At 38.7% G+C, this 22,112-nt stretch overlaps 1 protein-coding gene across 1 annotated transcript; it reads left to right on the forward strand.

The window, feature by feature from the left end:
* Positions 1 to 334: 334 nt before the first annotated feature.
* LOC126369102 (uncharacterized) lies at positions 335 to 20,970 on the forward strand. Its single transcript, XM_050013395.1, has 20 exons — positions 335 to 405; positions 2,909 to 3,065; positions 3,724 to 3,912; positions 4,318 to 4,538; positions 4,975 to 5,191; positions 5,866 to 6,051; positions 6,313 to 6,447; positions 8,355 to 8,543; positions 9,189 to 9,418; positions 10,038 to 10,254; positions 10,662 to 10,865; positions 11,402 to 11,527; positions 13,724 to 13,827; positions 14,219 to 14,375; positions 16,954 to 17,148; positions 17,815 to 18,038; positions 18,719 to 18,935; positions 19,553 to 19,753; positions 20,036 to 20,185; positions 20,888 to 20,970. Exons 1-20 carry the CDS (start codon positions 335 to 337, stop codon positions 20,933 to 20,935), a joined length of 3,438 nt encoding a protein of 1,145 aa, XP_049869352.1. The 3' UTR covers positions 20,936 to 20,970.
* Positions 20,971 to 22,112: the final 1,142 nt, after the last annotated feature.

Consider the following 22,112-nt stretch of genomic DNA (forward strand, 5'->3'; position numbering starts at 1 on the left):
AATAATATTATAAAATTATTATACTTACCTGTGATTTTATTTTTATTCATACATCTATGCTGGGGATTAAAAAAAAATATAGAACGCGTTCAGCTGTTTATCTTCCCGGAAATGACTTAAATCCGACAGGGGTGATCGTGAATTTTCTCTTTCTATTAATATGGCCAATGGGAGAATTCTTGTGGCTCTACCCACCTCATTAAGGATTTCAAGCTTGAAAGTATTGGAATTACACTGGACCTTACTTCCGATGCAATTCCGCGCCGGGTACTCGGAAAAATTACCCTGCTTGGAATAAGTCAATAGATTTTGACCAGAACTTAGTGGCAGAAGAATGAGACCGGGAAGCGAACTGAGAATACGAGATCATTCTAAGGAGATAAATGACATTGTGAAGAGTATCAGGTAGAAAGATATTGACCACTCCCGCCGGCTTCACACATAGTAAAGATAGGAACTTAATATTTGTCTAGAGGTAGAAAAAAGCACGATGGGCTTAGCTCCGATCGAGCTGAATACTTGTGTGTGATAATTATACGACTAAATTAAGCAATATCTATTCCTTCTTTTCTACTGCTAAATATAATATAAAAAAATATTATTTATCAAATGAAAATAACTTTCTTGTTCACCCGTATAACACTAAACTCCTTTGACCAATTTGATACTGTTCATTAAAAAAATAGCGTTTTTAAGAAGAAAACTGAAAAGAAAACAATTGACGACTTAGAGTGGGAAAATTGTTTTGGACTTGGACTGGAACTTACTACTTACTAGTAATTTAATTGTTGATTAATTTATCGAAAGGAATGTTAGAGTGAAGAAACTTTTCATTTTTACTTATTAATACTTCTTTTAAGTTGATGTATCTACTTTTATTTTTAATCTAACAAAATAGTATATCTAATTAGTTCTTAAAAGTGAAAATTTACATTTAAAGTAAACAAAAACCGACTAACTGCGATTCAGATTTGGGCACGAAAACAAACATGAAATGTAAGTAACACGTTCTGATAAATCTAAAATCTTACCAAGTACCTCTGTTATTATTCGGACTGTTAGAATAGGTAAAATTTGTGTATCAATGAGTGAAGTGACATCATAATGGAAGTAATACAATAAACAGAAAGCAGATTTATCATAAATAGCTCAAGCGATGCATTACTTGAATATAATGATGTACAATAGGCCATTCATAAATTAACGTTTTCAGTAGATATTGCATAGCTTTTAGTGGGAGTGGGTGTATTCTGCATCACTGTATTAGGTAGTTGTTTTAGGGTGGTATTAATTAACTAATCTCAGCGCTGAGACTGCCTTCAAGACCATGCTCAATTCCCTGTTTTTATATGAAAACTGTCACATTGATACGATCTTGAGAGCAGTCTCGAAGCTGAGGTTAGTTTATTAATACCGCCCTTAGTTTATTGTTACCTAAGTGTGTGAGAGCTGCACGCACCATGGACCCACCAGGTTGGTCGAGTCTCTTCTTCTTAATGTTGTCATTCAACTGCGCTTCGGTTTGGGTAAGAATTACATCTTACTTTTCGTATTTAGAATGTTCTTTTCTTAGTTTGCAAAAATATAAGCCCAAAAGCGTGCGTTTGCGTGGTGGAGTATTCTCTATACCCCCTCCGATTCAATGAGGTGCGGCGTGTGTCTAGCAGTGGGGCTAGGTTGTTTACGTTTATTTTAAACAAAATTCATTTATATTTAGGAGCTCGGTGGAGCAGCGGTAAACGCGCTCGGTCTGCGATCGTTGAAGTTAAGCAACTTTCGCAAAGGCCGGTCATAGGATGGGTGACCACAAAAAAAAGTTTTCATCTCGAGCTCCTCCGTGCTTCAGAAGGCACGTTAAGCCGTTGGTCCCGGCTGCATTAGCAGTCGTTAATAACCATCAATCCGCACTGGGCCCGCGTGATGGTTTAAGGCCCGTTTTCCCTACGCGTATCCATCCATAGGGAAGGCCCGTGCCCCTGCAGTGGGGACGTTAATGGGCTGATGATGATTCATCATGATTCATAAACGTCATCATAACGTCTTCATCATCAGATGATGATGAAGATTTTTGTTTCAATTATAAGATTTTCTGAAAGATGCGTAAATCATTTGAGGAAAATTATATTTTGTTCGTGATTATTATTTTTACAGAGCCAGGGAGGACGTACAAACAGTTTACAGTTTGGCCAAGATGGCGTGTGGCAACCTGTTTCTCATACTAAGCAAGTTCCAACAGATATCTGAAATTATTTTCATACTAAAAACGAACTCAGAAAGTACTTTTTCCTTTTTTTTAAATGTATCTCACCTCTACTTACTTGGTAAAGAGTCACTTTTTATTATATTAGAGAAAAAAATACATAGGTACTTAAAAAGTAATTATGAAATTGCTATTTAACAATAAGGCTGCTGATTGTACTTCTTCTATTCTACTTGTATACTCTTCTTGTGTGATTGTGCAATAAATAATTTTGTATTGTATAGAGCAGTGTCCTAAGACAAAGATAAATTATGAAATTTTGATTACTAATTAAACACATATGAAAAGGTGTCAAAAAACGTTTTCTTTTTTCTATTTAACTTATTTATGAATTTTACTTTTGGTCGTTGCCTGGAAGAAATTGCTCTAGAGCCCAAATTGTACTGTGTTCATGTGTTATGTCTGATTGTTTAAATGTAGTTCTGTGCAATAAAGTATATTTGATTTGATTTGATTTAATAAAGACAAATGTAATAATAAGTGCGACATTTTGTCACATTTTTCTATGACGTCTCAGGTTGCTTTTTCACGGATGTTCCTGTTGCTCTATGTTTCATACATTTAGTAAAAAGTAACTGATTTGACTAGTTGTAAACTACCCTATTGTACTTATTAAAATATTGCTTTCTTTTAATATCATGTTTGCAGGAATGAGTTCTACGTGTATTCTGCGTTTGTGGAGAGACATAGGAAGGTGGGCGTACGAGTGATAGCGATTATCAACGCGCACAGTCTGCTTGACGACGTAATTTGCCGTATTTGGATGCCCGATGGTCGCGTACTTACACTTAAAGCCCGAGTTAAGGTAACAATAATCCCACTTAACACAACATAAGCACGACTACATCTCAATGGGTTAGTCAGAGGTACATTCATCGCAATATGAACTAAATACCTGTGGGTACTCAGTGAAGTGTGCCGGAGTTTTCTGACAGACCAACGTAGGTGGTTAGCCGTATCACCGTCTATAATGGTCGTGACTGTGTTAGTGAAAACTGCACTAAAGATAAATTGATAACTCATTGGTGCAAGTCCGGTACAGCGGTTCGAACTGGCACTCCGCGTTTGAGAAGCAAACCAGTATTGGTACACTGACTGTGACTGTGGTCAGTCACTAATTAAGAAATGCGAAAATGAATACGCTTTTACGCTTTGGCTACTCTACCGAGTATCATGATTTGCTTCTAGGTGACTAGGGAATTTAGGCATTGACAATGAGTCATCGATTACCTTTACAAAATGGATGACATCTGCATAAGCATAAGCTCACGCCTATATCCCAATTAGGGTATTCATGAAAAGATAAAGTACTCACACCTCACCGAGCTTTCTGTTAGACCAACATGATACGGTGACTTTGGCAGTATAATAACATTAAACATGACCTAGTTGATTCTCGACGTGGAAAGTGTATAAACAGAATTTCGTGGCGAAAACATTGATGTAGTTGTTTACTATTTCAGGTGGTTCCAGAGAATTTGCATTTGAATTACAATGCGGCGTATGTCCTGTGTGATATCCATGATACCGGTGTGGAATCCCATGAGACGGAGGGAGCAGCGCTTGCAGTAATTGCCTCCGAAGCCGCTGACAGAACTCCCACTAACTTCCTGAACGTGATCAACCCTTTCCCCGACTCTGAAGATTATCTGGTTGGTAAAACCTCATGATCTTATCAAAATAGTAAGGCTTAAGATCTCTCCAATTTGTCTAGAAAGAAGTACAGTTGAGGAAAAAAGGGAAAGAGACCAAAAAAACAACATGAAATATAAAAGTCTTGTCACAGTAATCTGAGGATCTGATCACAATCCAAGTGTAGGAAATAATCTAAAAGAACAAATTTCGAAGAGCTCCAGGATCAGATACTATTTGTAACGATGCGCTTCTTCCTATAACTCTCTATTCAATTGCTGAAGAGGCAGGTTATTTTCAATGGCATTTTGAAAACAAGGTCTTTTCTAAATCTGAACAGTGTAGTATATAGTATACATGGTCTCACAGTGTAATAGCTAGACATGTGTAAGTACATTCCAAACCTAAATCAAGTCTTGTTCCAGAGTTCACTCCACGTTTGCGTGAAACCGTTTGACTTTTCATACCACAGGGTGGATTGGATGATAGAATGGATTGAGCTGAACCGGTTGCTAGGAGTGTCACACTTTTACATGTACAACGACTCAGTGAGTGATCAGATGGAATGCCTCCTCAGATATTACGCACGACAAGGTCTGATCACAGTACTACCATGGAATATGCCCATATCTCACGATGATATTAGGTACGTTCATTAAGATATGAAGGATATAAAAGACGAGATATGATTTTGGCAACATCCGTTACAAAAATCTATCAAATCCGTATCCCAGCAGGATCTGCACGGCAAACGTAATGCGCGTGGCGCCAATTATATCGAAGGCTTCCACTAATAGACGCAGCGAATGCTTTCGACGTGGAAAGACATCGTACGGCTATTGGCCATAGCCCTTGATTTAATTCGCGCCGAGCACGGCGCGGTTGCTGTGCCGCGAAGGCTGGTTTCTACTTGTGACAAGTTTAAAACCAGTGGTGAGGTGAAAGATGAATAGGTTTGACGACGGTTGTAACAAGGGTTACGTGATTCCGAAACCAGCTTTGCTATACCTTAAGGAAATATTTACCTACTAAATATAGCTTTAAAGAATAGTTTTTTAACGTAGGTTGCTGTATCATTCTAGGACTACAGGACAGAACGCTGCGTTCAATGATTGCCTCTACCGGTCGAAGTCAACCGCGGGCTGGTTGCTGATTATCGACACAGACGAGGTAGTGATGCCGCGACAAGAAGACAATTTGACAGCCTTACTAAACTCACTTAACAAAAACTACAGCGCGCCTGATATCAGGATCGGGGCCTTTATGTTTAGAAACGTTTACTTCTATCTAGGCTTGCAGGTGAGATTAAATTTCGACAAGAATTAAGGCGATTCTCAGACGACGCGGATTTTGTAACGATGCATCGCGCGGCGATATTTATGTGATATCTAGGTATCAGTGGATTCCATACAAGTCAATGCAATCTTTCCGACCGTTTCACCACCAATCAATAGGGTTGGTGCGGGGAGAATTGTGAGAATCGCAACTCGTTTTAATAAAGTACTTATTCGTGATTCTTGGCATTGGGTTAAATGATGTGTACAGTGGCACGAAAGCGTTTCTGACGATGTTTATTAATGCTTTCTCAAAAAACGTTACTATTTGCGAGCTGAGGTGACTTTAGGTCCTGACGTTTGGCAACGCTAAGATGCTCGATATTTACTTTAAAATAAACATCAAAAAATATTTCACATAAATTGTCAAGGCGCTCTGCGCTCTTACGTATAAGTTGAGACGTTACGGCCTAGGACACGAGAATAGTGCCATAGTTAGTAATATGCTTGCCCGCGGATTTGCAAACATGAATTCGAAAACAAATTCGACAATCATGGGTTTAGGCCTGTGCTGGATTCGAACCTGCGACCTCAAAGTGAGAGGCACGCGTTCTACCAACTGAGCTACCACGGCTCTATTAATAATCTACTTATTATAAGAAGTCTACCATATTAAAATAATAACTCACATGTTTTAAGGACGATCCTGAGTCGCCTGTGCCATTGTTAACGTCGCGTAAGACAAGGCGGATGCTGAAGCCAACTCCCTTGCCAGAGCGGGCCAAGTACATAGTACGTCCTGGCAACCATTTGATTTGGAGGAATGTAACGGGCGCTGCCATTGTGCACGTGCCTGAAGAAGATGCACTGTTGCATCATTACCGGGTGAGTCGCCTCCATGGTCTAGTGGTTAGAGCGTTGGCCTCTTGATCCGAGGGTCCCTGGCTCGATTCCCCGGTGGGGGACATATCACGAAATCTTTTTGTGATTTCTAGTTTGGTTAATCACCCGATTGTCCGGAAGTAAGATGACCCGTGCTTCGAAAGGCACGTTATGCAGTATGTCCCGGCTACTATTTACTTAAGTATGTAGTCGTCACAGCCACGTCGCGTTTTATTTGTAACTAACAGAAAAAATATGTTTCAGGAAAATTGTGTTGATACTGAGCCGTGCGCATTAGTCCTAGATAAGGACAAAAATGGACAGGACAGAAACGTAACAGAACACAATATAATAGTAGATAGAACAGCACATAGATGGGCAAACAAACTATGGAAGAGAGTGCAATCAACACTTAAAAATATGCGGTGTCTACAGGTGGATAACTTTACGTATTTACTTCATTTCAAATTCTGTTCTAAGGTATAAAGAGAAAGCTCCTGGCTGACTCACACCATTCATTATCGTAGCACCGTTTGTTACTTAGTTAGGTATAGAATAAAAGTCTTCTTCTCCTATCTTGTAGGTTGTGAGGTGGAATACCAACCTCATCAACCCTGGTGTCAGGTTTATTATTGAGCCGCGAAAGGCCCCTGACATGGCTCGTTACGTGAGAATTACAGTAAAAGCTAAATTTCCTACGATTAACAAAACTGCTACGAAAATTATTACAATGGTACAATTTTAATTTGGACTAATTATTTTCGTTTATAATTTCGAATCGAATTTGATGAAATGATAATTTGAAATGTTTATTCAGACAAGGCTAAGATGTCGCAAAATGAGGGCTATCTCTAAGAGAGATCTATTCCACTTAACTATGCATAGTGTTATAGGTTATTCCTAGGAATACTTACTAAATTGTGATCAATACTTGGCTATTGTTTTTACAGGATGTAAGTAGGCAATAATAATTTGGTTTAAATGTTTGCAGAGTTGGCGAAGCCGTACCCGCAGAAATAAGTTGCAACCAGTGGAGTTACAACAGATGTCATCTGGCGCGTTTCCCAAAGATGGCGTGTGGCAACCTGTCTCTCATACTAAGCAAGTTCCAACTTAGAAATCTGAAATTACGAGTACCTAGACTAGACTAACACTGACACAACATAATATTAACTAACAACAACAACATAAACATAACACAAAACAACAACAACAAAAACATAACAACATAACAACAACACAACATAACATTGACAAACACATAACATTGATAAACATTGATTTAGTCCTTATTTACTTGTTAGGATTAATTAACTTATTGCAATATTGTTGACTTTTCATATAAAATTATTGCAGGAACAAGTTCTACGTATATTCAGCGTTTGTGGAGACGCGTAGGTTGAGGGGCGTGCGAGTGATAGCGATTACCAACACGCACTACCGGCATGACGGCATATTTTGTCGTATTTGGATGCCCGACGGCCGCGTACTTACCCTTCCAGCCAAAATTAAGGTAAAATATCTAATAATATGACATACATAAATTGATTTTAGAAAAACACATAATTGAAGATGGACACAAAAAATACGTGTGTAAATTCTATGACAAAAATACAGGGTGTTAGTGACATCGTAACCGTAATACAATGATTCTGACTTAATATCAAGTGGAATTATCCGTTGCAAAAACACATTTTTTTAGTTTTTTAAATTATTTTCCATTCTATACGATTGAAAATTCCGCTATATATTAACTCGGAATAATCAGCTAAATCACCTACACACTCCGTGTAAGTGACATCGTAACAAATGCTGTGAGGTGATTCAGCTAATAATAATTATTCTCAGTTAATATCAAGTGGAATTTTCCATCACAAAAGTATAGAATTGAAATAATTAAAAAATCTAAAAAAAACATGAATTTTGCGCGGGAAAATTCCACTTGATATAATTCAGAATCACGGTCTGAACCATCCCCCTCAGCATTCGTTACGATATCACTAACAGCCTGTAAGTATACGTATGTATATAATATTATTAATACTATTAATTTAATACATATTATTAATTAATAATTATGTATTAGTAAATGTATATGTCGGTCGTGATTTGTCCGAAATAAACGTTATTATTATTATTAGTAGGTATGTCGTTACCATATTTCGGGCCTATTGAATCCCAGACTTTTGGAACGCGTGCGTGTGGCCAAAGGCAACACATAGAGGTCCCTTAGTTTAATCCAAATGTTGTTCGACACCAACCAACAACTGTCATTATTATATCGACGAGCTTATTTACTGTTTCAGGTGGTTTTTGAAACTTCAAACTTGAGGTACAGTCCAGCGTACGTGCTGTGTGATATGCGTCGTACCGGTGTGGAACCCCATGAGACGCAGGGAGCAGCCCTTGCAGTCATTGCTTCCATGGCTGCCAACAAACCGCCTACTAACTTCCTGACCGTGATCAACTCTTTCCCCGATTCTAAAGTTAATCTGGTTCGTAAAATTGAAGCGCACGGTAGTGCGCGGAAGAAGTTATCAGGAAAACCAATCCGTACGCACACTTATTTTCTTTCTCTTATTTGGTGATTACGCTTTTGATGGGTATTATCTAGCTGTATATAATTAGCTAGCGTTACTTTTCCGTCAGGTAATTTATAAACTTTTTAAAGTTTTTTGAATAAAATTTGTGTTTGGATCCTAAATATCCTCGTTTCACAACGGCAGAAACAAGACATTTTTTTGTTTTTTTTTTTGGTGTCATATGTGTACTTCTTTTTAATATTTCAACACACACAACAAAACGTAATCTCAGGACTATATCCAAATTGCGTCATCTTCAAGACCCCAATTGAACTGCATTCAATTGTCACGAGCATTAATAATATATGTATACACTGGTACCATGTCACATTAACTTTTTTGACAAATGAAACCGTAAGTCTCATTAAATGTCCAATATGATGGTGCGACAGGGTTCTAAAGTGGGAACATGATATTGCTCATGACTGTTCCCACATCTCACCGAGCTTTCTGTTGTTGACCAATGTGATAATCACATTAAATGGGAATCCAATTGCAATGTGTATTTATTGAATAAAGGTATTTTTGACTATAAATCTAAATCATGTCTTATTCCAGAGTTCACTCCACGTTTGCGTGAAACCTCTCCACTTTTCATACCACAGGGTGACTTGGATGATAGAATGGATTGAGCTGAACCGGTTGCTTGGAGTGTCACACTTTTACATGTACAACGACTCTGTGAGTGGCCAGATGGATTGCATCCTTAGATATTACGTAGGACAGGGTCTCGTCACGTTGCTACCATGGAATATACCCATTTCCGTGTCTGACGGTAACTTGATTAAGTAAGTAAATAATTTCTTTCCTTTAAAATATATACGATAGATGTGTTCATAAAAAATATAAACGTACTGAGGGAAACTCGCAAAGAGAAAATGAAATCGAAAAAGAATCACTCAATGTTGGCTTAATGACAATACATAGATCAAGGATTTCACGCTCACGCTCGTCCCAGCTTGACAAGAGCTGCGGTTTCAAGCCCCGTCCGAGTCAGATTTTTTCCATTTAATTTTCTCTTTATATATTTTTAACAGCCTCTGTGGTCTAGTGGTTAGAGCGTAAGGCTCACGATCTGGAGGTCCGGGTTTGATTCCCGATGGGGACATTGTCGAAATCACTTTGTGAGACTGTCCTTTATTTGGTAAGGACTTTTCAGGCTTGAATCACCTGATTGTCCGAAAAGGTAAGATGATTCCGTGCCTCGGAGGGCACGTTAAGCCGTTGGTCCCGGCTATTAGCCGTAAAAAACACCTCCACCAACCCGCATTGGAGCAGCGTGGTGGAGTATGCTCCATACCCCCTCCGGTTGATTGAGGGGAGCCCTGTGCCCAGCAGTGGGACGTATATAGGCTGTTTACGTATATTTTTTAAACTCTTAACATGTATGTGGCTGTAACTTTCCAGAATTAGAGGACAGCAGGCGGCCTTCAACGACTGCGTCCTTCGGTCGATGTCAACCGCAGCCTGGTTGTTGATTATCGATACAGACGAGGTGGTGATGCCGCGGCTCGAGGACAATTTGACGGCCTTGCTAGATTCATTTAGTAAAATCTTCGGTGCGGCTCAGCCCAGGGTTGGCGGTTACTTGTTTAGGAACGTTTTCTTCTATCTAGGCTGGCAGGTGAGACAGCGGAAGACTATATTTACAGTCACTAGTGACACTTATAGGAACTACTTTTAATGATCGCACTAAAAACGTGTGACTAGTAACCACAGTAACGCGAAAAATTCCTAAAACATCTTCAGACTGGTAGGCAACCCTCGTACGAGGCAATCGGCAACTGCCTGTTCCTCGCCCCGCTCGCCTCGCAATGCCCCCGCGCACTTTCGGATCGGACTCACACGCGAACTGTTTTACGTGCGTGCAGACATGATCTCGAAAAAAAAATCGACAATAAATGATTTGGCCTGTGCTGGATTCCAACCTGCGACCTCAAAATGAGAGGCAAGCGTTCTACCGACTAGGCTTCGGTACGGCGCTACGGTATGGCTACCACATCAAAATAATAATTTACTTCCATGTTTTAGGATGACCCAGAGTCACCGATGCCATTATTGACGTCACTTAAAACACGGCGGATGACTTATCCGACCCCATGGTCAGCTCGGACCAAGTACGTAGTACGTCCGGTCGAAGTCATAGAACCTGGCAACCATTTCATTTGGACGCACGCGCCGGGCGCCACCACTTTGCTCATGCCAGAGAATCAAGCATTGTTGCATCATTACCGTGTGAGTAGTTTAACATTCTTAATTGTTACAGCCTCTTTGGTCTAGTGGTTAGAGCTTTGGGCTCACGATCTTGAGGTCTGGGTTCAAATCCCGATGGTGATTTTGTTGAAATCACTTTGTTAGACTGTCCTGACATTGCAGGCTGATTGTCCGCATGAGGAAGATGATTTCGTGCTTCGGTAGGCGTGATAAACCGTTGGTCCCGGAAACTAGTCCAAACACCTCCACCAACCCGCAGTGGAGTATGTTTCGTGTTCCTTTCGGTTTTTTAAGGGGAGGCCTGTACCTAGCAGTGGGACGCATATAAGCTATTTACGGTTTTATTTATGTTATGTTAATAATTGTACTTAGATTATGTTGCAAGTGTTATTGCTGTTTGCGTTCTCTTTTGTATCTGCTTATACTCAGATGCCAAGCAAAAGCTTATCTTCCGGCAGTATGGCTCTTGTGCACAGCACCTTTTTATGTAATTTCTTATGCATTTGAGTGACCTTTTTGGAATTAAGTACCTACGATTAACAAAAAAATGTTTTTAGGAAAAATGTCTCTCGGGGTCGTGCCCACAAGTGGACATGCAGAAAGGACGACAGAAAAGAAGCAAACTAGATGATACAATTGTAGACAGAACAGCACATAGATGGACTCAAAAACTGTGGAAGAATGTACAATCAAAACTTAAAAATATACAATGTCTACAGGTTGATAATTTACGAATTATTTTATTTCAATTCGAATTACTATTCTATATAATATAAGTGATAAAGAGAACTTTTGTCTGCTCATCGCACAGCAGAAAAATTTAACTAAGAATCTTATCATAATATCGATTTTTCTCGATAATTTTTCGGCGAAGCTAATGTGCTCGTTACTCTAAGAGCTTTTTCATACTAGATATATTTTCCGATTCTGCAACCATTCTCTTACGACCGATTGGCTATTGGACTATACGTCGACAGGACGATACATTTAACTCCGTTTCACCAGCAGGGTCTTTAGCCTATGGACATTTTTCCTCCATTTTTGCGAGTTCGCCGCGGTATCGCTCCGCTCCGAGAAATCGCTAGAGTAAAAGCAGTCTATGTACTCATGTAGTGTTCGTTTCTTTATTTAATTGCAGCGTTCGAAGGTATAGTCCGGGTATCCTATCACCGTGGACGACGCGTTTGATACACTCCAAGACCACGCACGGACTGAGACAAGACCAGTGATGCGCCGTTCCCGAGAATGTTCCAACTTTGGGAATATTCAAACATTCGAACTCGTGACTTTATAAAAGAATAAGTCACGAATTTTCCCAACAGCATTTTCCCTTATCAGGTGTAACTGATAATCCGAATACGTAGTAGAATATATTTATTTATTTATTTACTACTACCACAAACAATACAGCATTACAGTAAAATACTAATGCGCTATACAGGTGTCAAAAACAAACTATTATTAAGTAGGTACATAACAAAAATAATAAAAAATAAAATAATAAACCTTATTAATTAATTAAGTCAAAGAAACCTCATAACAAATAATCAGTAGTGCTACTTTTGTGAACTCACTCAGAGCACATACAAATAGATCAGCTTTTTCCGCTACGTGGTTCAGAGTGCAGAGTGCTCGCGTTAATGGAGCCTTGTTGAGGAGGTTGTATGAATAAGGACATCACAATAATGAAGTCATGTGACATAAATATTTTAAAATCAGACTATTGTAACAATAAACGTTATGGAATCCATGCTTTATTTAAACTCAATAGATAAGTGGTTAATATACCAAAAATATGTCATTTATGTATAATAAGATATTCAGACACAATAGTTAAACATAAGGATTTAGATTTTAAAAGGCATCTCAATACCACCGATACGTATGCAAGATTTTAAACCGGACCTGTCAAATCTCCAGGTTAGGTGCGGACACTGTGAAAAACGGGATAATGCTAAAGAGATGATGATGATTTAGGATTTACCATATAACCCTGACCACGTTTCTGACTTTTTGATATATATTATGGATAATCGGAAGACGTAGTGGTAGAGTATCATGGATAAGAAAATGACAATAATGAAGTCACACGATACACTTATGATGTTTATTGTTTAACGATTATAAACAAGATTATGTTATGAGTGTCACATGTTTTAAATCAATAGACAAGTAAGCTTTATTATATAATATTTATTAATTATTATGAGCCCAAAGGTCAGGTTATGTTGTAATTAAGAGAAACGCTATTAATAAATCACCATTTTCAGTATAAAAACAGCTTTCAGTAGGAAAGGGCGTATTTACTCACAGCCACACTAAAGTTGTTTAAGTGTGTATTAGAGGTGCAACACGCCATGAGCGCGATGGAGTGGTCTAGTCTTCTCTTCCTAGTTTTCTCATTCAACAGTATTTTCGTTGTGGTAAGTACGTTACGTTAAGCTTCGCGCCCATTTGACCAAGGTCAAGGGGACGGACTGTATTTTGGCCATGGGGTCAAGCAGCTGAGCAACTAAGTAATCAATCAGTGGATGAAATTTGGAATTGGTGCGACATATTGACATTTCTCTTCTGTCATATAGACTATGTACTACTACTGGGCCATTAGTCCTAACACCTTCACCAACCCGCACCGGATCAGGGTCGTGGAAAATGCACATCCCTTTCGGTTGATTGAAGGGAAGCCCAGAAGTGGGACGCGTATAGACTACTATTCATATTATGTTATGTATAGATTTTGGCCTTATTCATATTTTACATGTCAAATTTGGTTCTACCGTTCTACATGTATTACACAAGTTCTATCATTAAATTACTTATATGTTTATTTACGATTATTGATTTTACAAATGAGGGAAAGGTGGCTTTAATTTTTACAGAGTTGGCGAAATCGCACGAAACGCTTCGAGTCAGAAGACGTACAACAAGACTCACCTGGGCGGTTACCACAAGATGGCGTGTGGCAACCTGTTTATTATACTAAGCAAGTACCAAGTTAGAAATCTAATTATTTTTAAAGAAGAAGAGTACTTACTTATATGGCCTTATACCAATTTGTCCTAAGATTTTGCTTGTCACGGCATACAACCGGAAGAATTCGGAAGAATTTCTCAAAAATATACCTACCTATTTTCTTGTTTCATGCTTTTTAGACCGTGATTTTTCCGCAGTCGGGTTTTAGTCGGGTGTTAACTTATATTTTTTACAATGTAGGTGCTGACTAAGTAAGCCGTGATTTTGCCAAATTCAACCCCCAAGGGGTTAAGAAAGGGTTGATAGTATGTACGAAACTTTTTTAAACTTAAAATCATGTTTCGCGGACTAAGTCGCGGACCGATAGACAGTGAACATTGATATCTTTGTAATTGTCACAGGCGTAAGTTCTACGTGTATTCCGCGTTTCTGGAGAGAGCTGCAAAGGCGGTGGTGCGCGTGATAGCGATTACCATCACTCTCCCTCCGTATGACTCTGTGATTTGTCGCATGTGGCTGCCTGACGACCGCGTGATCACACTTAGCGCCCAAGTTCAGGTAATTATTTTATCTACCTAGAACATTATCCCGTTTTTCACAGGGTCCGCTTACCTAACTTGAAGATTTGATAGATCCAGTTTTTTACCTCCGACATCTGGCCAAGTAGTTAATGCCATTTGCGGCAAACCTACAATATGTCACGTAAAAAAAAGCTTAAATGGCTTCCCTGAATTTTTATCTAAGTACCTAAGTATTTAAGTACCATTATTGTATTATTATACACTTCTCATCAAAAAAATCGAAACACTTCCGTTTTCATTGTTTCTGTCCGAATTTAACACAAAAAAGAATTCATACGATGAAAAAAAATACATGAATGTATAGCTGGCAGTTTGGCCATTACAGTAATAAGCGAAAATTCTAAATTCAAAATTAGAATTTCATTTGTTTATCTTATAAACGAAATGAATCACTGTTTTGAGACAAATGTGTGTTTAGGGTTGGAGTACATTTAGCGTTTAAAAACAAAAAATTGGCGCCTATCCTTAAACTTTTTGTTTTTTATTTCAATACTGTGACTTTGGGACGTCTGAAAAAAGGTTTTTTTTCTAAAACCTATGGATACTTCGCCCACAGAAGCCGCCCAAGTTGTGGCATTGCTGGATTCTGGCCTTAGTCAGCGTGTTGTGGCTGCAAGACTGCATCTAAGCCTGTCATCTGTTCATAGAGTCTATAAACGTTATCGGGAGACTGGTTTGTTCACGCGCCGTTCAGGATCTGGCAGGAATCGGGTCACTTCTGAGCGAGATGATCGATTTATTGTAACAACTTCTTTAAGAAATCGACGCCTTAACGCTTTTCAACTGCAGCAGCGGCTTCGTGTTGTACGAAGGGTGGCTGTAAGTGACTCTACAATTAGAAGAAGGTTGAAGGATCGTGGATTGGTACCGCATAAGCCAGCAAATGGGCCGAAATTAACTGCAGACCATCGAAGAGCGCGCCTTAACTTTGCACGTGAGCACCTAAATTGGTCATACCTACAGTGGAGCAAAGTTCTCTTTTCTGATGAGTGTAAAATTATGCTGTATGGTAACGACGGAAGGAACAAGGTCTACAGAAGAGACGGAGAACGCTATGCACAATGCTGCATTGAAGAAAAGGTCAGCTATGGTGGCGGTTCGTGGACGGTTTGGGGAGGAATCAGCGCCGACGGTAAGACAGAGCTTGCTTTCGTGTCTGGGCCACGTCTGCCTGCACTAAACTGTCATCGGTACGTCGAAGAGTGTCTCGAGCCTCATGTGATGCCCTATGCACATTTTATTGGCAACGGCTTCATATTCATGCACGACAATGCTAGGGCTCACACCGCGGGCGTCGTACGAGATTATCTTAACGAAGTCGATATCTCTATTATGGAATGGCCAGCAAGAAGCCCGGACATGAATCCCATTGAACATCTGTGGGATGAATTAAAGAGACGAATTCGAGCAAGAGATCCTGCCCCAGAAACACTTAGCCAGCTGCAAGATGCAATCCAAGAGGAATGGGACAATATACCACAGCATGTGATCGTGACTCTCATCCGATCGATGAAGAACCGTATGGAAGCAGTAATTAGAGCTCGGGGAGGGAATACAAGTTATTAAATAAACGTTTTTTAGCTTTTTTTTTCATTTACGTGTGTTGTTTTATCCATTTCCTTTATACTCCATACGGAATAAAAATGACTCATTTAACAAAATACGAAACCTATGAAACATAAAACATAAAAACCTAACCTATAGGCGAAACCTATGAAAAATTCATTTAAATTTAGAACATTAACATTAAGATTTGATAAGCTCATATTACTCACTATTAAACGACATTTAACATTTATTCCTAAATGTACACATTTTTCTGATAATCCTGACAAAACGTAAACTTGCAAGGTGTTTCGATTTTTTTGATGAGAAGTGTATTTTCCATATGACATGTACACACCACCACCCCGGTGGCAAGCCTAAAGGGGGCAGATGGGAATAAAGGTAATATAACTATTACGAAATAAATGAATATGAATATACTGGGTGTTAGTGACATCGTAACGAATACCGAGGGGGTTGATTCAGACCATGATTCTGTGTTAAAATCAAGTGGAATTTTCCGTCGCAAAATTCATGATTTTTTTTTAGTTTTTTTAAATTATTTTCAATTCTATACTTTTGCGACGGAAAATTCCACTTGATATTAATTTCGTGTCAAAAAATTCATGAAAATTTTTCTTTTCTTTTTAATTATTTTCCAATCCATACTTTTGCGACGGAAATTTCTACTTGATATCATCTCAGAATCATGGCCTGAACCACCCCTCAAAGTTTTCGTTACGATGTCACCAGGGCCCTGTGCCGAGGTTTTTCTTGCAGCTTCTTTTCCCCGACTATACAGGTTGTGAGAAGCGGCAGTAGTTTTAGGCGGATGAGACGTCCGTTATGTAAAAAATTACAATTCAAAGTGTAACTATGTTACCTACTGAATAAAGATATTTTTGAATTTGAATTTTTTTGAATTTTGCTTAGGCTTGCAAGTGTAACATGCAGTTACTTCTTTGTAATTATTTATCACGGGCAATGTTATAAAGTTTGTGTCTTTTTAGATGCCGAAGATTCAAATTGAAAAGCGATACAGTGCAACATTCGTACTGTGCAATCTCCGGGATACAGGCATCGAGCCCCACGAGGCGCAAGGAGCATCGCTTGCGGTCATGGCTTCCACCGCCGCTGACAGACCTCCCAGTAACCTCCACAAAGTTATCGACTCTTTTCCAAAACACGGTTCTGATATTTATCGGGTTGGTGCACACACACACACTCATAATCATAAGTACCTATAGTCCGGGTTTCCACTGACACGGAGTCAGAATAATGTGCGGATGTGCAGATTTGACCAATCACAGCGTTCGAGAGAGCGAAAAACGAAGACGCTCTGTCATTCTCTCCCTCACGGTGATTGGTCGATTCCTGCACATCTCCGCACAGCTCCGCGTTAATGGAAACGCAGCCTTACAGAGAGCTCAAGTGAAGCGTGGGTACTCAGTTCATCTTACGATGGATGCACATAGATACAGGACAAGCCCAACTGAATATAATCGTACGCATATGTTTTGTGATTTGCAACTTTAAACATAAACAGCGTACGTCCTGGGAAAAGTCCTCTCTTTAATCAACCGGGTATGGAGCATACTCCAGCACGCTGCTCCACTGCGGGTAGGTGGAGGTATTTTACGGCTGATAGCCGGGAACAACGGATTAACGTGCCCTTCAAAGCACGGGATCATCTTACTTTTTCAGATAATCAGGTGATTCAAGCCTGCAATGTCCTTACCAAACAAAGACAGTTTCACAAAGTGATTTCGACAATGTCCTCATCGGGAATTGAGTGGTTCACCGATCCGGAACCGGTTGCCACTGGACCACGAATGACAATAAATAATATTAAGTAATCAGTTTATTTCTAGAATTCTCTCCACGTGTGCGTATCATCATTCCACTTATCATACGACCGTGTGGACTGGATGGTAGAATGGATTGAGATGAACCGGTTGCTCGGAGTGTCACACTTCTACATGTATGAAGGCTCTGTGACTGACCAAGTGAGCTGCCTCCTCAGCCACTACCAGCGGCAAGGCCTCCTCACTTTGTTTCCTTGGAACCTACCGGGACCTGTCAAACATAAAATTAGGTAAGTTCGGTATGTACCTCGATTTGATAGGGAGATAGTAAGTAGGTAAGGTTGATTTTGATTGACATAGGTATATAATATGCAATATTACGTATATTCCCATACAAAATAAAAATGTATCTGTTACCGCTAATGTACAAGACTTCGTTATAATGCAAGAACGTCTAGGGCCCTGTGCCGAGGTTTTTCTTGCAGCTACTTTCATAATCATAATCATTTATTGCAAGTCACAGTTGTACATAGGTGGTATACAGGATATGGTAAGTACATTGTGACGCTCCGCTGGGGCACAGCAACTTAAGCATAACATTTGTTACGTGGTCAGAATTTACATTATTACATTACATTTACCTCGGCTATATAGATTGTGAGAAGCTGCAGTAGTTTTAGGCGGATGAGACGTTCGTTATGTAAAAATTGACGATTCAAAGTGTAACTATGTTACCTATTGAATAAAGATATTTTTGAATTTAAATTTAATTTGCAGATTGAATAGATAATCTGCAGAACTGCCGCGTGTATGACTCACTTTAGTCCTGTGGTGCACTGGCTTGCTTCTAAATTCGAGTTTCAAAGTTTGTTATGTAAAAAGTGACGGTTACACTAATAAAAATATTTTTGAATTTGAATTATGTGCTTCATTTTATATATTTTTTAATTTATTTTTTTTGGCTTTCCAGTACGAGAGCACAGGTCGCCGCCCTCAACGATTGCCTTTACCGGTCGATGTCAACCACGGGTTGGTTGCTGGTTACTGACACAGACGAGCTGGTGATACCGCGGCATCATAGCAACTTGACAACATTGCTGGATTCATTTACCAAAACTTATACAAGCAAGCACAAAACCCTTGCCGGCTTGGTCTTCAAAAACTTCTTCTACTTTCTTGGCTTTGAGGTGAGACTATATTGTTTAGACAGTGTTCTTGTCTTCTAACTTACTTCTTCTTCTTCTTTCGTGTGGGTTGTGAGGTGAATTACCCATCTCATCAATCCTGGTGTCAGGGTTATTATTGAGCCGCCAAAGGCCCCTGACATGGCTCATCTTACGATTACTCACTTACATCAGTAAGTAGTAACCGGGAACAACGGCTTAACGTGCCTTCCGAAGCACGGATCATCTTACTTTTGGACAATCAGGTGACTTACTTAACTTTTAGTTAATTATTAACTACAGAAGTTATCAAAAGGTCAAAACTCAAACTCAAAAAATGTCTTTATTCGGTTGGTAACATACTATAGATATGCTTTTACAAAAAAAAAAATATCGAACGTCTCACAAACGAACGTCCACCTTAAACTACTGTATAGCCGAGAAAAACCTCAGCACAGTGCCCTTAACGTTCTTAACTGTTATTTGTATAGCGTCTTAAAAAACCGGGTGAGAGCCCTCAGCGCTCTCCATTTATCCAGCCAAGTAGTTAATGCCATTTGCGGAAAATCTACAATAAGTCACGTCAAGAAAAATCTTGAAATGTTATGAGTATGTCATTTACTTAGTGATAAAACTTTTAGGACGATCCTAACGCACCGGTGCCCTTGATAACGTCACGCAAAACTCGGCGGATGGAGACTCCAAATCTACAACAAAGGACTAAATACGCAGTGAGACCGCTCGAGATCATAGAAACCGGTGTCCATGAAGTTTTCCAGCACACACCAGGAGTCGTAATTGCTGATGTGTCTGCTGAACAAGCCCCGATGCATCATTACCGGGTAAGTCACAGAAAATGTCGAGAGACGAGCAAACAATTATGTTTATATATTCTTCTGCAATAACGTTGTATTTTTGAATAATTATGTACCCGAGTGATGAGAAAATAGGTAATTATAACGTTAAATCTCTACAGCGCCATCTATATTATTATTGGGGAACGTGGCCAGGAAAGTCCCTCATGGATTTATACTTACGCGCAAGAGTAGCGATTGTATTTATTCCGCTAATCAGCATTCCTGGTAGTGTTGCAAAGCAACTAAAATAAAACCATTATCTTTCAGGTAAAATTCATTGATAACGACCCGAATATAAAGCAACTTTTAAATGAGTCAACAGTGGACAGGACAGCACTTAGATGGTCAAAAGATCTGTGGAGAAGAGTAAAAGCGAAGCTTCAAAACATACAGTGCCAGCAGGCAGGGAAATTGCAAGTTGGTTCATTTACACTAATTTTGCAATATACGTACAATGGCCCTAATTCCTGCAGACACCTCCTAATTTTATTTTAAGTTATACCCGTCATTTTCTTATCCGCCGAAAAGGAAAGGGACGGGTGATTGTCAACAAGTTAATTTTAAAACGAATGAATAACCCGGGCGAATAAAATAGGCAACTCGCTGGTATGTAATCCGTTTGACGTGCTGTCAACTTAACTCTGTCGGGTTATTGGCCGATGTAAAATTTTTAGACGGTTGTTTTAGATTTCTGCTTAAAATTGACGTGTATTCCATAAATTTTATGCCTGTCGATTACCCGTCCCTTTCCTTTTCAACGGATAAGAAAATGACAAGTATACTTAAAATAAAATTAGATGGCGTCTGTAGGAATTAGCACCATTGTAATAATAAGTATGTGAAATTTAAAACTACTTAGTTTGGTAAGGACATTGCTGGCTTGAAACACGTAATTGTCCGAAAAAATAAGATGATTCCGTCCTTCCGAGGGCACACTAACCCGTTGGTCCCGACTATTAGCCGTAAAACACTTTCACCCGCGTTAGAACATCTTCCAATACCTCTTAGGTTGATTGAGGGGAGGCTTATGCTCAGCGGTGGGACGTATTAGGCTGTTGTAAATGCATGTTATGTTGTTATTATAATTGTATACGCAACTAACAGAATCTTATCTTTCAGTTAAATCGTCCTGATAGCACACCGTCTACACCGTCACTACGAAGTTAATAGCAAATAAGGCAAAGGGAAATAAGATAAAGAACATTCCATCTGATGGTTGATAATTTGCGGGTTGGTTTATTTCCACTAATATTAATAAGATTACGGTGATTAAAAGAGGGCATTGCGCACTTACTTTTATAACCATGCGCAAAAGTCACATTGCAATAATGTTTTTTAGATGAATTGTTTCATTGTGGCCGTTTTAAAGTTTTGAGACACCAAAATTCATTTTTGTTTTTTTTTTGTGACTTATTGTAGATTTGCCGCAGGTGGCATGACCTATTTGGCCGGATTAACTACTTGGCCGGAGTTCATTTTGGAGAATGTTACAAAATGTTCGAGAAAGTCGTAAATTAAAGATATTTTAGCAGTCCTAAATTGAACATTGTAACGTTCTACAAGTGTAAGGAATGTTCAGTTCAAGATTTTTTAAGAATTCTCTAGAATGTTAATCAAATCAATCGATGGTATGCGGTTGATTATAAATGGAGCCATTGTTGAGATTTTGTGTTAATAAAGTATAGTTTTTATTGTTAGATGGTAAGTTATAAAAAACATTACATTCAGCTAAGAACAATGTGGTTTTAATATTTTGTTTAGTGTGTAAGTACTTTTAATTTAACACTAGTTATCAGTTTCCTTGTCAAATACTGTCAAGAAGTATTATTGCGAATGGTACAATTAATTATTAAAAAATAGTTTAGGAAAAAATAGTTTGGGTTTAAAAAAAACTTTATCTTGTCTACCTAATTTTAATACCACTGTCACCTAAAAAATCTTATTAGGTAATTAATATAAGTTCATATTAATTTTGTTTAGTGTATGTGGTTATTTTAATTGATCGTTTTAATAGTTATTATGTTATACCTTTTTCACTTTTTGCGCTGTCGAGAATTTGTTTTGTATTTGATATTTTGTAGCTATTTGATTAAATTATTCGGTATTCAAATATTACTGCAACAATGTAAACATGTACTTAAAAAAATAAATGAATATTAAATATTATTAAGTGTCGTATGATTTTAAATATTGGCACAGCTGACGTCATCAAATCAAATCAAATATACTTTATTGCACAGAACTACATTTAAACAATCAGACATAACACACGAACACCCACCCTACGTTGCCATTTCGTAAAAAATAAATTACTCACGACCAATGTTTTTATATTTATTTTGCA

The sequence above is a fragment of the Pectinophora gossypiella genome, chromosome 8 (genome assembly GCF_024362695.1).
Source record: "Pectinophora gossypiella chromosome 8, ilPecGoss1.1, whole genome shotgun sequence".
NCBI lineage: Eukaryota > Metazoa > Arthropoda > Insecta > Lepidoptera > Gelechiidae > Pectinophora > Pectinophora gossypiella.

What these genes read in the sequence shown, in the direction of transcription:
- LOC126369102 (XM_050013395.1), top strand. Translation starts at nt 335, where the DNA reads ATGAGACCGGGAAGCGAACTGAGAATACGAGATCATTCTAAGGAGATA. An exon ending in CACTTAAAGCCCGAGTTAAG is followed by an intron (nt 3,066 to 3,723) that starts GTAACAATAATC and finishes TTACTATTTCAG; the next exon opens with GTGGTTCCAGAGAATTTGCA. An exon ending in ACTTCTATCTAGGCTTGCAG is followed by an intron (nt 5,192 to 5,865) that starts GTGAGATTAAAT and finishes ACATGTTTTAAG; the next exon opens with GACGATCCTGAGTCGCCTGT.